Source organism: Cucurbita maxima, unplaced genomic scaffold (genome assembly GCF_002738345.1).
Source record: "Cucurbita maxima cultivar Rimu unplaced genomic scaffold, Cmax_1.0 Cma_Scf00044, whole genome shotgun sequence".
NCBI classification, from domain to species: Eukaryota; Viridiplantae; Streptophyta; class Magnoliopsida; order Cucurbitales; family Cucurbitaceae; genus Cucurbita; species Cucurbita maxima.
This window is the reverse complement of record NW_019272060.1, coordinates 876,408-891,727: the sequence shown is the minus strand read 5'-3', so window position 1 is coordinate 891,727 and position 15,320 is coordinate 876,408. Positions and strand designations below refer to the sequence as shown.

The window sequence follows — 15,320 nt, the reverse complement described above, 5'->3', positions numbered from 1 at the left end:
AGCCTACTATTTTTTTTTACACGCTTATATTTAAATTATATTACGGTTTTTATACATTTTCTATTTATCATTATTTCTCTTAAATTAATGTGTCAATAGTAATAGATCGTGAAACGAATGTTACACTATATCTAGGTCAACTTTATAAATAACGATTAATGGGCGTAATATCAAATTATTCATTTATCGATTATATATATATATCGTGTTTTAAGTTCTAATTAAATTTAAAAAGTTGTTATGAAAATAATATTAAAGTTTTTATTCCCCAATGTCGTTAAATTCTTACAAAAAAGATGCTAAGCTCCGGCCCGTTATTTTCCTCCGGGCTCAACATGTAAAACGTCTCCGAATCCCTGGACCCCACCACCCGTTCAAAGTGGGCTCTCATGTATGCCATCTCACCATCGGGGCCCTCCACGTCAGAGTTTCCCGGCAACACCCCGGCACCCATGGACACCGGCCGGAGAATCTCCATAACTTTAAGATCTTCATCGGAGGCTGCCCTTTTAACGCCATACCCAGTTTTCTTACCGTTACAGAACATGGACCATAACGGCTCCTCCATGAGCTTGGTCTTGTCGGCCTTGTCGGTTCTCTTCTCGCACTCAAGCGCGATCCTAACCATCCCCGAGCTCATCTCCCTCTGCAGCACGTTGGTATGCATGGCTAGCTCGATCACCATGCTGGGGAAACTCCGTGGAGTCTCTTGCATCGATAAGCTCACGCGCCCTTTTCGGTACCCGAAGAGCGTCCCGGTCACGCGGCTCCCCGACGGCGTTCGGAGCGTTTCTGTTATCCCGGAGGGGAGGGGGGGGATCTTGCATGCCGGAGTTATGATGGGGAATGATCGGAAAACCGATCGGAAAACTCGGAAGACTTTGGTTTTGTTCTTCTTTCTCTTGGATGGGGGAACGAGGGAGGTCGATTGCAATAGCGACGGGGCTTTTGGCGGCGGTGGCGGAGGCGGCGGTGGAGCTGACGAATCTATCGCAATGATGGCGGTGGAGGTGGTTTTTGGGTCTCCCATGAACCGACGGTAATGAAGCAATACGGTCATTGAGGAGAGCGTGAGAGAGCGAGAGGGAGAGAGAGAGGGTGGGGATGGCCGGTATAGACAGTTATTGGCCTGTGTTTTAGAATGGGTCTAGCCTCCTTAATTTTTGGAGCCATCAATCAATTTTGTCTACCAAAAAATAGAATTTTTCTTCTATGTTTTATGTTTTATTTCTACAATTATTTGATGCAACCACGTAGGTCAATATGATTGTTTGTAACCTCGGGAACATATAACAAACATTACGCAACATGAAAATAGAGGGTTGAGTTGGGTTGGGTTGAGTTGGATTATCAATCCAGGAAACGGGAACTTTTGGGTTGATCTAACCTAGACTATGAACACCCCTAGTTCCCAATTAACATGGTCCATACAGGTCTTGATGTCATCCTTTATGGGGTGTCGTCTGTCACTGCAACTCATATGGTCATGCCATTGAGAATCGGCCCACATGTCGTTTCTAACATCAAGACATCCCGAACATCCATCCATCCAGGTTCTATCTAGGAATTGGCCCTCTCGTGCCCATGTCATGCCGTTTATGGATATCGTACCAAATAGTGGGTACAAAAATCCAACCTTTGTTACATGGACAAAGGCTCAATACTGGCACACTCATGCCGTCCAATACTATCCTTAAAAATCAATTTCAAAGGAAGTCGCCTGAGACACTTATCTCGGAACACTTGCCGCACTGTGACACACACATGTAAAGATGGAAAGTTCAAAAATTGGATTTGAGAAGTTTGATGGATTCAAGATTAGTTTCTGGAAGATGTGATATGGAAAATCAACCCAAGGGAAAGTATGGAACGGATTACCTTGATGATCAAGATCAAGAGTAAAGAAAACTCGTTTCTAAACTCGTGATTCGAATCACTCCACAAGAGGTTTGATCAATACCACTTGAATGACTCTACATGCAAGTTCTAAACACAAGAATTTGCAAAGAAAGTTTAGCTCTCAACAAATCTAAAATAGAAATTCTATTCTTAATTCCAAAATCTGATGTCTAATCAAAGAAAAGAAGGCTTTATATAGCCCTTACAACCTTAACGTATGGATATATAACTCCCAAATTAAATGGGCTAGTAAATGAAAAATACCCATAACCTCCATATTAAAATGGCTAGTTAATGGTGGAATAGAGTAACCTATGTGGGTGACAATATAACCTTAACTCCTATATTTAAAACTAGCTTAAATATGACAAACAAATATTTAAAGTATAATATGTTAAACGTAGAGTAAATCATATTTGTGTATAGTAAGATAATCTAGTGATTTACTAGATTGTTACCAAATCTATGATTTACTAGTTTGTTATCAAATCTATGATTTACTGGTTTGTTACCAAATATATGATTTCATAGTTATTTGGTTTGTTACCAAATCTATGATTTCATAGTTTTGTTACCAAATCTATGATTTCATAGTTTGTTAACAAATCTATGATTTAGAATGTAATCTTCATTATACACATCTATAAATACATGAGGTCGTGACCCTAGGTCGGGTCATTGAGCCATTCAACCTAACATAATATAATAATGCAATTAATAAAATGTGCTTATTGACTCATCCTTGGACTAGTTTCATAAATTCAGTGGAGTTCATTAAATGCAACTTAAAGTGCATTTAATTCATCTCTTTCTTGAAGCTCAACTTTGCACAACATATAAGGGAGGTCTCCAGCGTCTTCTAGAATTTCCTTTGATGAGCTCACCATAGTTTGAATATAACTGTATAAGGTTTGTTGTAGCTTCTTAGCTCTCGTCCTTGTAATTGGACCTTCAGGTATGGAAATTCCTTGGTCGTGGTTCATATCAAGATGTAAATTGAAGATTATATGTACAAAAAATATCTTCGCGAACCCCTGTCTGGGGTGAAGCCGAATACCATGACCACGGAGTAGTGGAAGCTCAAGGATCGACAGACCCTATGGTTGATCCAGTTGACACTGTCCAGAAATGTGGCGTTCAACATCATTAAGGAGAAGACAACGTCAGACTTGTTGAAGGCGCTATCGAATACGTATGAAAAACCATCAACTTTGAACAAGGTGTATTTGATAGGGAGATTGTTCAATCTACGAATGTCTAATGGTGGATCTATTGCAGATCATATAAATGAATCACTATGATTGTAAGTCAATTGAGCTCGGAGAAAATTATTTTCGAAGATAAAATTAAAGCATTGATTTTGCATCTTTATCCGAGTTGTGGGATACTGTTATTGTCACGATCTACAGTTCTTGAGAACTCGAGAAACTGAAGATTGATAAAATTTGAGATGTAGTTCTCATAAAAAAATGTTCACAAACGGGAACTTGGAGATTCATCGGGCAGTCTTAGTGTTGATCGAAGGGGAAGAAGTAAATTAAAGAGCCCAAACAAACCTGAGCGATCAAAATTAGAAAAGAAATGGAAAAAACTCTAAGGAGACCAAATGAAATGTGTTAGAATTGGGATGAGTTCGTGGAAAATTGTAAGGGTGTCATGATGGTAGTACTTGACACAAAATCTGAACCTATTATACCACGGCAGGATTATAAACATGGCTGCTGTTACTGTGAGTGCATATTAACGTCAAAGAAATGAAAATGTTTTGGGCATATTAACATATTATTGTGCCATGGTGCATATTAGCGTCAAAGTCTATGACACAATAGATTTGGATATATTAGCGTCAAAGGAATGAAAATGTTGGCTATGAAATGAGTTGAAGTCTGTTGAGATGGGTCTTTGCGAGAGTTGCGTTATAAGCAAACAGAAACGAGTTAGCTTCACAGAGGTTGTTAGAGAACCGAAGAATGTTGAGATGGGTCTTTGTGAGAGTTACGTTATAGTAAGTGATTATGTAACGGTCCCGATCCACCAGAAGCAGATATTGTTCTCTTGGGTTTTCCCTTTTGGGCTTCTCAAGGTTTTAAAAACGCGTTTGGCTAGGGGATGTGGGACCGCTACCAAATCCACCCCCTTCGGGGCCCAGCGTCCTTACTGGCTCACCGCCTCGTGTTTGGCTATGATACCATTTGTAACGCCCCAAATCCACGGCTAGCAGATATTGTTCTCTTTGGACTTTCCCTCTCAGACTTCCCTTTTCCCTCTCAGACTTCCCCTCAAAGCTTTAAAATACGTCTGTGGACTTTCCCTCTCAGACTTCCCTTTTCCCTCTCAGACTTCCCCTCAAAGCTTTAAAATACGTCTGTTAGGAGAAGGTTTCCATACCCTTATAATTAGTGTTTTGTTTTCTCTCCAATGGTGTTTTGTTCTCTTCCCAACCAATGTGGGACATCACATATTATATCGGCTAAAGAGTTATATGTGGTAGATAAGACCGTGTTGTTGGATGTGAATAGAGATAAACAAACATGGACCATCTCATGCCTAACCTTCGTAATGTTTCTCCATGACTTGCACACTAAAGCACAAAAGACGGCACAAAAGACGATAACAGTCCTAGCAGGCCACGAGGTTTCACTCTCTTCAACTCTTCGGATTATGTTCAAAAGCAACTCTAGAGCCAAATGTACCCACCGCCCTTTTTGAACTACTTCGGGCTAAGGAAACACTTCATCTATCTAAAACAAATTTGTATCAATTTTCTTTAAAAAGAAATTATATTCTCTGTCTTTTTCGACTCATTTTGTGTGTATATTTATATATATAATATATGTTTATTATTCACGTCTTTTTTCGTTTTTCTCTCGACAAAAGGATCCATGTTTTATATATAGTTTTAGTTTGAATATAGTTAATTAGTTTATTAGCTACAACTTAGCCCAAAGTACAAAAAAAAAAAAAAATGCTCAATTTGAATGCACCCTAAGTGAGTCCAAGAAACTTAACTCATCATCTCGAACACGAATGTTTCCTTGAAGCAAAAAAACTAGCTCGACTGAAGGTGATGGTAGGTACAACTTAGCCCAATTCTGCGTGTCTTTTAAATGCTAAAAGGAACTTGATTGCACCCTAACCGAGTCCAAGAAACTTAACCCCTATGCCTACATGCTTCTTGAAGCCAAAAACTAGCTCGAATGGAGCTCAGAGCGTCTAATTCACGCCCCAAAAGCTACAACTTAAACCCAAAAGTACAAAATTCGTCTGTCTAAGTATATCTCACTCGTTCGGGTTTTACTTGATTTGATCCGTGCCAGTTAGCCTAAACCTAACTCTTCCCTTCTTTGTTGAAAAGAATGGAATGTATAAAGAAACAAAATTGAAATAATTTTTGTAATTTTGTTTTTTAATAGAAAAAAGGTGTAAACGTGAAGGGGTGAATGTGATGGCCGATGGGTCCATTTTCTGTACGCTCTCAAGGACCGTAACAAGGAAACCGTTGGAGGTCGGAAGTCCTCCGATCATACCTTTTTGTTGCCTTTCACGCTCTGTACTCATACCTTCCTTCACCCTTCTTCTTCTCCTCAAATCCACACCCACCAACCAATTTCATTGCAAAAATTCATCCTCTCTATGAGATTTTACTTCGCCTCAACATGTTCAATTTTGAAGATGAGCTGATTCTTGAACCCGGAGTTTCGTGGTTAATCTGGATCCAGCTGCTTGTTATCATCCTCATCTTCGCGCTTTATTGTCTTACCGTTTTCGCTGTTGATTTCTCCAAAAGCAGTACTGAGAGCAACTCCTCTGCCGCAATTGCTTCGTCTTCTACTACTCGGTTTGTTTGTGACGCTGCTCGCAAGGGGAAGAATCTTCCGAATCAGAACTTCAGAATTGACTCTAATCGACCGCGGAAAGCGCAGGTATGGCGTTTCTCGGCTTGTGTTTTTTACGACTTGTGTAAGAATCTTTGTATTTGTGGCTGGTTATTCTCGGAAATTTAGGAATTTTTCTTCTGCAGAATCCGGTCAAATCTGTTGCTATTTCACTCTATTTTCCAATTTTGGATTTCTAGATTCCACGATTGCTTCAGAATCGATTTTATGGGTTTTCCCCCTAGATTGATTGGATTTTTGCAGAGTAATGGGTGAGAATATAGGGTGTACAGAATGTTTGGGTTTCATTATCAATTGAATATTTCGTTTAGGCTACAGGAAAATCAGTGTTGATAGTGTCGAGGGGTTCCTGTGATGCTTGAGAATCCGGGAGGGGTTTTCCATTTTGTAGAGTTCCTTGGTAACCCATGCGAGCCGTCTGTCTAATGCCCAAAAGTTTCTCTGATTCAACTACCTTTCCAGCGTAGAACCCTAATTCTTGAGTAATAGTTGGCAGAGAACGAACAACCTGCCCTAAGGCCTCGCGAAACTGTAATGTATGCACAATTGGATGGATCCATATTTCTGCAGGAAGGTCTTGCGCTACCTATCCAAAATGATTCAGAATGAAAAATTAGTTCGGAGTAACTTTGAATAAGTCTTTTATTGTTAGTGGGTTGTTATTATTAGGTTTAGAAGAGAAATTGTTGGGATTGTTAGTGGATTGTTACGACCGCTCAAGGTATTTTTAGGGTTTCCTCTTTTTAGAAGTTCATTAATTTTTTCTTCTTGTTAGGCCTATAATTTTCTAAGCATTCAATATCAGATATTTACTTTGAGTTAATATGTGTGTCCACAATATTTGGTATCAGAGTCAATCATAGGCCTGATAAAGCATAGTTGCAGCTAACTGAAATTCAAAGATTGATAAAAGAGTGATGACAACAAAAAAAATAAGTTTGTGCAACCTTCTTGGATGGTCACTACGATCATTGGAACAATTTTGATGGGAATTTTCTACATTCAAAAGGATATTAGAGCTTGGTTGAAATAGGAATCCGAGTTGCACCTCTTGAATAGACATGGATAGAGGCATAACATCGTCTTGATGATGAGCAAAAACTCAAGGACATGAAAGCAAAGAATTATTTTTTTTCAGGCATTGGATCATTCCATGTTTGAAACTATTTTCAAGAAAGACACATCCAAGGAGGATATATGAGTCTCTATGAAGAAATGTCAAATTCAACTCGGGTTAAACGAGTTCACTTACTGGAGGAAGGAATTTGAGACACTCCACATAAAGGCAGAAGAGACGCTCCAAAGTTGAAACTCTCACATTCATTGACCTCACCAATTCCTTTTTCGAGGGACTCAACTCTTTACTTCATCTTCTTCTATGCAATGGTAAAGGAATGGACAGCTTCAATACCATGGATGCAATGCTGACATCAAAGAAGAAAAACAAACATAAATAATCAGTTCTGTGAATGCTCGAAAGGTACAATTCAGAGCAATGGTGTTAGCCTTTGGAGAGGATTACTCTCTCTCTACTTGATTCTTTCTGCCCTGTTGATCACCCCTTCCTATATTCCTATCTCCTGTGATTAACTAGCCAGCCCAACAAAAGGTGGTAATGGACGATGTGATCCTGTTCTCAAAGAAGAAAACAAGTACGGATTGGGTGTTTTATTAATGCTTCCAGAGCAATGGTGTTAGCTTTTCGTGAGGATTAACTATCGACTAGATTCTTCCTGGCCCCCTTAGATCACCCCTTTTAAGCCAACATTTTTGTAACTAGAGTTTATTTTATCATTTACATATGGAGTGTTTACTATCCAGGTAAGCATTGCTGCCTAATTAGTGTCGATTACTGACCTTCGACTATTAGATGGTGAAACGAAATTAGTCAATCCCTTGAACCGGAGTTTTATGTTTTTCATTAAATTAACAGTTCTACTACAGAGTCGGATACTCTTTACTGTTAATAGATGCTAAATTGATTTACATTCTGTGGCTAATTGCTGTTGATTCTGTGGCTAATTGCGGTTGAGTCTGTGGCTAATTGCTATTGTGAGAACCCATGTTGGTTGGGGTGTTGTTCTACTACAGAGTCAGTTACTCTTTGCTGTTAATTCTGTGGCTAATTGCTGTTGATTCTGTGGCTAATTGCTATTGTGAGAACCCATGTTGGCTGGGGTGTTGTTCTACTACAGAGTCAGTTACTCTTTGCTGTTAATAGATGCTAAATTGATTTACTTTTAAAAACCCTCAAGGAATTTTAAAAACTTTGAAGGAAAGCCTAAAAAGGAAAGCACAAAGAGAACCGTTTTTAAAAACCTTGAAGGAAAGCCCAAAAAAGAAAGGGTTTTTAAAAACCTTGAAGGAAGCCCAAAAAAGAAAGGGTTTTTAAAACCTTGAAGGAAAGCCCAACGAGAACCATATTTGCTAGTAGGGAGTTTGGCGGTTACAAGTTTGTTATATATGTCTTCCTAGGGTGTGCCTTGTGCATTCCCCTTTTAGTTTTATGTAAAGGAAGAATTGAATTCAAGTTGGCTTGTAGCATATATATTGTAAAAACAAATTTCGGTAGCCTCACTTGAAGTGAGCTCTTGCATGTTTTGTGTATTGGAGCCTAGAATTTACCATTCTGAGTGCATTGGATCTCTAGATTCAAAATGTCTGAAAGTGTAACAAAACAACATGCAGGTCTCTAAGGATCAAAGCATCAGGGGGGAGATAACAAGTAGTACGAGCAGGAGAGTCACACAAGTGGTAGAAGGCGCTGTAGTAGGAGGGGACGGCTCTCAAGAAACCAAGGTAGATCTTCACCCTTGCAGTTATTTCAGGCTTGCTAAATCAGCTTTTCTCAGGTGCCTGGGCTTGGACTCTTCAACTGAGATCTCAGTCTCAGATGAAATACAAGGACAGGAATCAAGAAAGTCCCAATAAAGTTGATGTATGTGCCACTTTTCCCATTATATGAATCCTTAAACATTTTGTTCGTCAGCTAATTATGTCTTTATACCCTAATATATCTTTTCAAAAAGGTGAAAAAAAGAGAAGAATTATGATTCTTATACTGCATGAGAGATCGAAATTGACTGATCCATCCAAATACATACGCCATTCTCAAAGCATATAATTCTGGATTAGAGTCTGTTTCATTGTCATAACATGAACTTAATACTTGTTAGGCGAGGATTAGGAGTGATATTATGAGTTGATGCCCCTTTGCATTTAATCAATTTGGTTTGAGAGTGTTTTTAATACTTGTGTTTGTGTTTGTATGCTTACACAACCCCTTGTGGGAAGAATATTACCCATTTAAACTATTTTGCAAGGCTGGCTAGTGCGAGAGGGTGGGAGGAGGGGGCAGAGTGACGGAGAGGTTTCGTTTTGAACAAGAGGAAGTAGAAAAGGAGCTATAATTAGGGTGAGATTGATCTTCAAGATGGAGAGGAGAACGATGTGTGGAAACCTCTCCTCGCTCTAGCAGGCATGCTTTAAAATTGTGAAGGTGATGACAATACATAAAAGCCCGAGAAGCGGACGATATTTACTACCCGTGGGTTTAAGCTGTTACAATTTCATGTGAAGTAAACAACATTAATCACTTTCTTTTGGTTCTATTCTCATTTCGATTGATTCATTTTAATTAAGTTTAAGAAAATAAGCCGAAAAAGTCTTTCTTTGATCTTGCACATTTAGTAACGATGAAGTATAGGTTGATTTCTTAATTTATAGAACGTTTTAGCATTAGATAAAAACAAGTAATGTGTTGGTTGATTTCTTAATTAATTTTTATGTTGAAATGTCCACGTAACCAATTCAATTTTTTACCTGTATATTAAAATTCTGAGTGATGTAACAAATAAAAGTCATTTTTAAAGAAATCAACTTGATTTATCTTTTATAAAAATCACTTGAAAATTGATTCTTTGAAACATAGTTCCAAAAGTGAACACGAAAAGCTATTTTCTAACCCACTTTGTAGTAAATTGAAATTTGTCGAAATCATTTTAATTTAGATGTAACGTAACCTAACAAATAAAACAAAATGACAGTGATTTAAGTCGAACTATTTGCATAAAAAGTTAGAAATGCTATATTTATTATAAAATTTTGAATTAAAAGATGTATATTTAAACTTTAAAGACGGGACGTTCTAGGGACCTGTTTCGAATGAGACAAAGAGTAGGTAAAGATTTCTTTTTGTTACCTAAATGGGGCTAGGAGCGAGGTTATTGTCTCCGCCCCCTCATCTGTATACTTATAATGTATATATGCACATACTTTTTTATTGTATATAATGATAAAAATTGAGTTTTTAGACATTATAGTCAATATTATTGGATTTTTTTATGATTTTTTAACCAAAATTATTTTGAAAAATGAAAATGTTAAAAATTCTTCCAAATGATATAAATCAATCAATATATATATATATATATATATATAGATAAGAGAAAATTCCTACACTGTGTTGGATGATGAAAGTCTCACATCGGTTAATTTAGGGAATGGTCATCGGTTTATAATCTAAGAATACACTCTCCATTGGTATGAGGCCTTTTGGGATGCCCAAAGCAAAGCCATGAGAGCTTATGCTCAAAGTGGACAATATCATACCATTGTGGAGAGTCGTGTTCGTCTAACATGGTATCAGAGCCATGCCCTAAACTTAGTCGTGCCAATAGATTGGCAAATCCTCGAATGTCGAACAAAGGAGGTACGAAGGCAGTCAAAAATGACTAAGACTCCTAAGGAGTCAAGCCTCGATTAAGGGGAGGTGTGCTTTGTTCGAGGGGAGGTGTTGGGTGCTTTGTTCGAGGGGAGGTGTTGGATGATGAAAGTCCCACATCGGTTAATTTAGGGAATGGTCATGGGTTTATAATCTAAGAACCACTCAAAGTGTACAATATCATATCATTGTGGAGAGTCGTGTTCGTCTAACACACGGAACCCAATTCGTCAAAAATAAGTTTAAATCACATTTTAAAATATTTAGTTTAGCATCGACGTTAAATAATTTAAAATTTTGGATACCGAATTAATATTTAAATAAAAAACAAATAAATTACACATCATCTAGTTGACTAGCCGGGCGATTGGAATTTTGAGCGGCATCTAATATCTTAACGTCAGGAGGAATAGGAGAGCTTATCAGCCGCATTCATCTTTGTTGACCCCAACAAATTTCTTATACCCAAACTTCAAACGGCCTGATGCTGGATCAACACACAAGTACTCCGATTCGAATGCCAGGTAATCGATTTCATTGATGAAAAAAAATTGAAAAATCGTTATCACAAGGACGATTTTGAATCCCAGAATCGTCTGCTTGTTTACCTGAGATTGGACGAATTTTCTTCTCGAATATTAAAATGGCAATGTCAGAATACACATTTGAATGTTGTTCCCGATGAGATTCAAGCTTCTTCTGGGGTTTCTTCACGCTGAAATTGGGTGCCCCAGATCTGCCGTTCATTCGATTGGATTTCTGAATCTTGACGTGATTTCTCAGCTTCTCACTTCCCTCCTCTGATCTTCGATTGACTTTGGTTCTGAGTTTCCTGGAAAACATGAAGTTAGTACCATGTTTTCTTGCTCTGTTATCTCCTTTTAATCTGTTCTGAATTTGAAGATGTCAGTTAGTGGTTCTGTTTTATATTGGATGTGTTCTAACAGTTGGATTGTTCATGCTTGAGAAATGGATTTGTTTTGTGCTGGTTTAATTTATTCTCTTCATTTCAAGTGGTGGGTTGGATCTAGCTGCTTTTGATGATGCTCTGTATTCATTTGTTCAGTTTTGTTCCAAATTTGGTTGAAATAGTTTCTTATTTATGCAGAAAGATGAAGAAAACATATTCTGTTTTAATTAGTTCAATTATTAGTCTTCCTAGTTTCAAAATGTTCTCTGTTTTGTTAAATTGTGCTCGATGTGCGATCCCGTATTGATTGGGAGGAGAATGAAGCATTCTTTACAAGGGTGTGGAAACCTCTTCCTAGCCGACATGTTTTAAAACCTTGAGTGGAAGTTTGGAAGGGAAAGCCCAAAAAAGACAATATCTACTAGCGGTGGGCTTGAGTTGTTACAAATGGTATCAGAGCCAGGCACCAGGCGATGTGCCAGTAATGGGGCTGAGCCTCGAAGGGGAGTGGACATGAGGCGGTGTGCCATCAAAGACGCTGGGCCTCGAACGGAGGTGGATTAGGAGTCCCATATCGATTGGAGAAGGGAACGAGTGCCAGCGAAGATGCTGGCCCCAAAAGAGGTGGATTGTGAGATCCCACATTGGTTGGGGAGGAGAACGAAGCATTCTTTATAAGGGTGTGGAAACCTCTCCCTAGCATACGCGTTTTAGAACCTTGAGAGGAAGCTTGGAAGAGAAAGCTCGAAGAGGAATATCTACTAGCAATGGGCTTAAGTTGTTACATAGAAGGAAAAGTCCAAAGAGGAAAATATCCTATAGCTCATTTCCTATCTTTTTCTTTATTTTATCTTGTAATCATTTATTTGTTCTTGAGACGTGGGTAAGATTTAATGTTTAAGGAAGTACTATATTAGGCAATACTGTTTTATATTGAATGCTTTTACTCTTAGGCTGCCAACCTTTCCATCCAACTCATAATGACGTTGTGATAGAAACACTATATTTGGTCGCTGAATTCAACAACACTGTTATTCAATTCCTTACACCATCTACTAATGCACAGGAACAAAAAAATGTATGGGGTCTCCATCTCTTTGCTTCTTATCAACCTGGCAGCTATAATGGAACGCGCTGATGAGAATCTCCTACCGTCGGTTTACAAGGAAGTCAGCGAAGCTTTCAACGCCAGCCCATCTGATCTAGGATATCTTACATTCATAAGGAACTTTGTGCAGGGATTATGTTCACCCTTGGCAGGAATTCTAGTTCTTAAATACGACCGTCCTAAAGTTCTTGCGATGGGGACGTTTTGTTGGGCCCTTTCAACTGCTGCGGTCGGTATCAGTCTTGAGTTTAAGCAAGTTGCATTCTGGAGAGCCCTGAATGGCTTTGGCTTGGCTATTGTGATTCCAGCACTCCAATCTTTCATTGCTGATAGCTACATGGACGGCGTTCGGGGTATGGGATTCGGCTTGTTAAGCCTCATCGGTTCGTTGGGGGGCATCGGAGGTGGTGTCCTTGCAACCGTTATGGCTGGCCAACAGTATTTCGGCATACAAGGATGGCGCTGTGCCTTCATTCTGATGGCTACATTGAGTGCAATAATCGGTATCCTTGTTTACATGTTTGTAGTTGATCCTAGAAAAACAATTAGCAACATTCAGGACAGTTCAGATAGGTACCGCCTGAGGTTTGTTAGTTGTTCATTTGATCTCTTTTCACAAGTCTATGTTCTATTATCTAACTTGCTTAGTATCTGGCTACAGGGACAGTTTGATAAACCGAACCTCGTCTAATTCATCGTCGATATGGTTCGAGTCTTGGCATGCTATGAAAGCCGTTATGAAAGTACGTACATTTCAAGTCATTGTCCTGCAGGGGATAGTTGGATCACTGCCTTGGACAGCCATGGTGTTCTTCACTATGTGGTTTGAATTGATCGGTGAGTATCGTTTTCGATTTTCCCTGTCTCCAATGAACCGTATAATAAAATCTTGTGACCGAAAAGTTAGTTAGTATGCTCACTGTATGTTGTTATAAATATGAAATTCCTTGTCGGCTAGGTTCCGACCCGCACGAAACCCCGGTTTAGTTGCTACCGCTGGCTTTTGAAGATAGTCCTTCTATTCTTTCAGGTTTCAGTCATAACAGTACCGCAGTTCTACTTAGTCTTTTTGCAGTGGGGTGTGCATTGGGGTCTCTCATGGGCGGTTTAATTGCGGATAGGTTGTCAAAGATCTATCCTCATTCTGGCAGAATCATGTGTGCTCAATTCAGTGCTAGTATGGGCATACCATTCTCATTGTTCCTCCTCCGAGTCGTTCCGCAGTCTATCGATAGCTATCTCGTCTTCGCCGTTACTCTCTTATTGATGGGATTAACTATCAGCTGGAATGGCACTGCTGTCAATGCTCCCATTTTCGCCGAGGTTGTCCCAATGAAACACCGAACCATGATATATGCGTTTGACCGTGCGTTTGAAGGTTCATTTTCATCGTTTGCTGCTCCTCTGGTTGGTATTCTCTCAGAGAAAATATTCGGTTACGACAACGCAGCTATAGGTTCGTTACCGAAGGCTCTTGCATTGTCGAAGGGACTTCTTGCAATGATGGCAGTTCCTTTCGGCGTTTGTTGTTTGTTCTACACGCCATTGTATATATATTTCAGGCTTGACCGTGAAAATGCTCAAATGCAGAGTTCTAAAGGTACTAAACTCATTGATGACCTTTGAGGAACGGTCTGATATCTCACATCAGTTAGGAAGGAGAATAAAGTATTCTTTATAAGGGTATGGAAACCTCTCCCTAGCAGACGCGTTTTAAAATCCTTGAGGAAAATCTCGAAAGAAAAAGCCTAAAGATGATAGTATTTACTAGCGGTAGACTTGGGCCGTTATGAACTGCATAGGAATATATTTGTAATTCCACTGCCAATGTAGTTTCTTTTTCCCTTTGAAGCTCATTCTTTTTTCCTTTTAAGAATGTTCTGCATATGTACATGACTTAAACATTTCAGGATAAATTAGGCGTTTTGTTGAGAACCATGAAGGATTAGAGACTTAACTGTGCCTTCATTCTTTCTTTTTACTCGCATCGGTAATTAAGAGTGTGTTTGGAAGTGATTTTAACGATATTAGTAGCTTACTCGTAGGTAACAATGCACCTTGATGTTTGGTTCTACACTAGAAGATGTTTTTGTCGATGTTTCTATACTAAGGATTTAAATGTGTTAACGAAACTAGTTTAATGTTTGATTTTACGATTTTAAATATAAATTATATAAACCTTCTGAGCATGTTCGAGAGTGACTTTAAAATAATTGGTGCGAGAAGTTTGAAAATGTCTTTTGACATGTTTTAGGTACTTTTATTGGCTTTAATGAGGAATTAGGCACATCTAGGACTCATAAGTTAATCTAAGTTCATTAGGCTTATGTAGATAGGCACATTGAAGTTCATTTTCGGGTTCATAAGTCATTTAGACACAATGTAGTTAGGTTTTGGTGTGGGTATCGGATGGTCTCGTCATTCCCCTACATTCCTTACGACATGATTGTGTTTTTTACTTCTCGCTTCTATGAGTGAAGAATATGATCCTTTCCAGCATGTTTTGTCCTCACTCACATACATCTTAAAAAAAATTCTCAGGAAGTCACTTAACATAGAATTACTCTAAGCAAAACACGCTTAGAGTGAAGAATACAATCCTTTCCGGCATGATTTGTCCTCACCCACCTACATCCAAAGAAAATTCTCGAGCACGTTTAACTATGAAGTTCTTATAATTGAGCCACCGAAAAGGAAGGTACACCTTGTTGGTATAGAGAGTAACTTTTATTTCCTTTAAACCTTTCTTAGTTATCTCACCTTCAAAATCACTTTCATTCATAC

The 15,320-nt window shown here is 38.7% G+C and overlaps 3 protein-coding genes across 8 annotated transcripts; 2 read left to right on the top strand and 1 right to left on the bottom strand.

Moving 5' to 3' along the window:
* Positions 1-277: 277 nt before the first annotated feature.
* LOC111470333 (protein MIZU-KUSSEI 1-like) lies at positions 278-1,060 on the bottom strand. The gene has a single exon (XM_023115883.1). It carries the CDS (start codon positions 1,058-1,060, stop codon positions 278-280), a length of 783 nt encoding a protein of 260 aa, XP_022971651.1.
* Positions 1,061-5,322: 4,262 nt separating this feature from the next.
* On the top strand, positions 5,323-9,406 carry LOC111470367. Of its 4 annotated transcripts, none has more exons than XM_023115932.1 (3): positions 5,323-5,822; positions 8,484-8,733; positions 9,128-9,406. In XM_023115932.1, the coding sequence occupies exons 1-2, from the start codon at positions 5,556-5,558 to the stop codon at positions 8,724-8,726; spliced, it is 510 nt and encodes a 169-aa protein (XP_022971700.1). In that variant the 5' UTR covers positions 5,323-5,555; the 3' UTR covers positions 8,727-8,733; positions 9,128-9,406. The 4 variants fall into 4 exon arrangements, with proteins under 4 accessions (XP_022971700.1, XP_022971699.1, XP_022971698.1 ...); XM_023115931.1 differs by having other exon boundaries at positions 9,124-9,406; XM_023115930.1 differs by having other exon boundaries at positions 9,119-9,406.
* On the top strand, positions 6,035-14,507 carry LOC111470359 (protein spinster). Of its 3 annotated transcripts, XM_023115919.1 has the most exons (5): positions 6,035-6,046; positions 10,932-11,364; positions 12,495-13,121; positions 13,198-13,373; positions 13,567-14,507. In XM_023115919.1, the coding sequence occupies exons 2-5, from the start codon at positions 11,360-11,362 to the stop codon at positions 14,160-14,162; spliced, it is 1,404 nt and encodes a 467-aa protein (XP_022971687.1). In that variant the 5' UTR covers positions 6,035-6,046; positions 10,932-11,359; the 3' UTR covers positions 14,163-14,507. The 3 variants fall into 3 exon arrangements, with proteins under 3 accessions (XP_022971687.1, XP_022971688.1, XP_022971686.1); XM_023115920.1 differs by lacking the exon at positions 6,035-6,046 and having other exon boundaries at positions 10,882-11,364; positions 12,495-13,109; XM_023115918.1 differs by lacking the exons at positions 6,035-6,046; positions 10,932-11,364 and having other exon boundaries at positions 12,487-13,121.
* Positions 14,508-15,320: the final 813 nt, after the last annotated feature.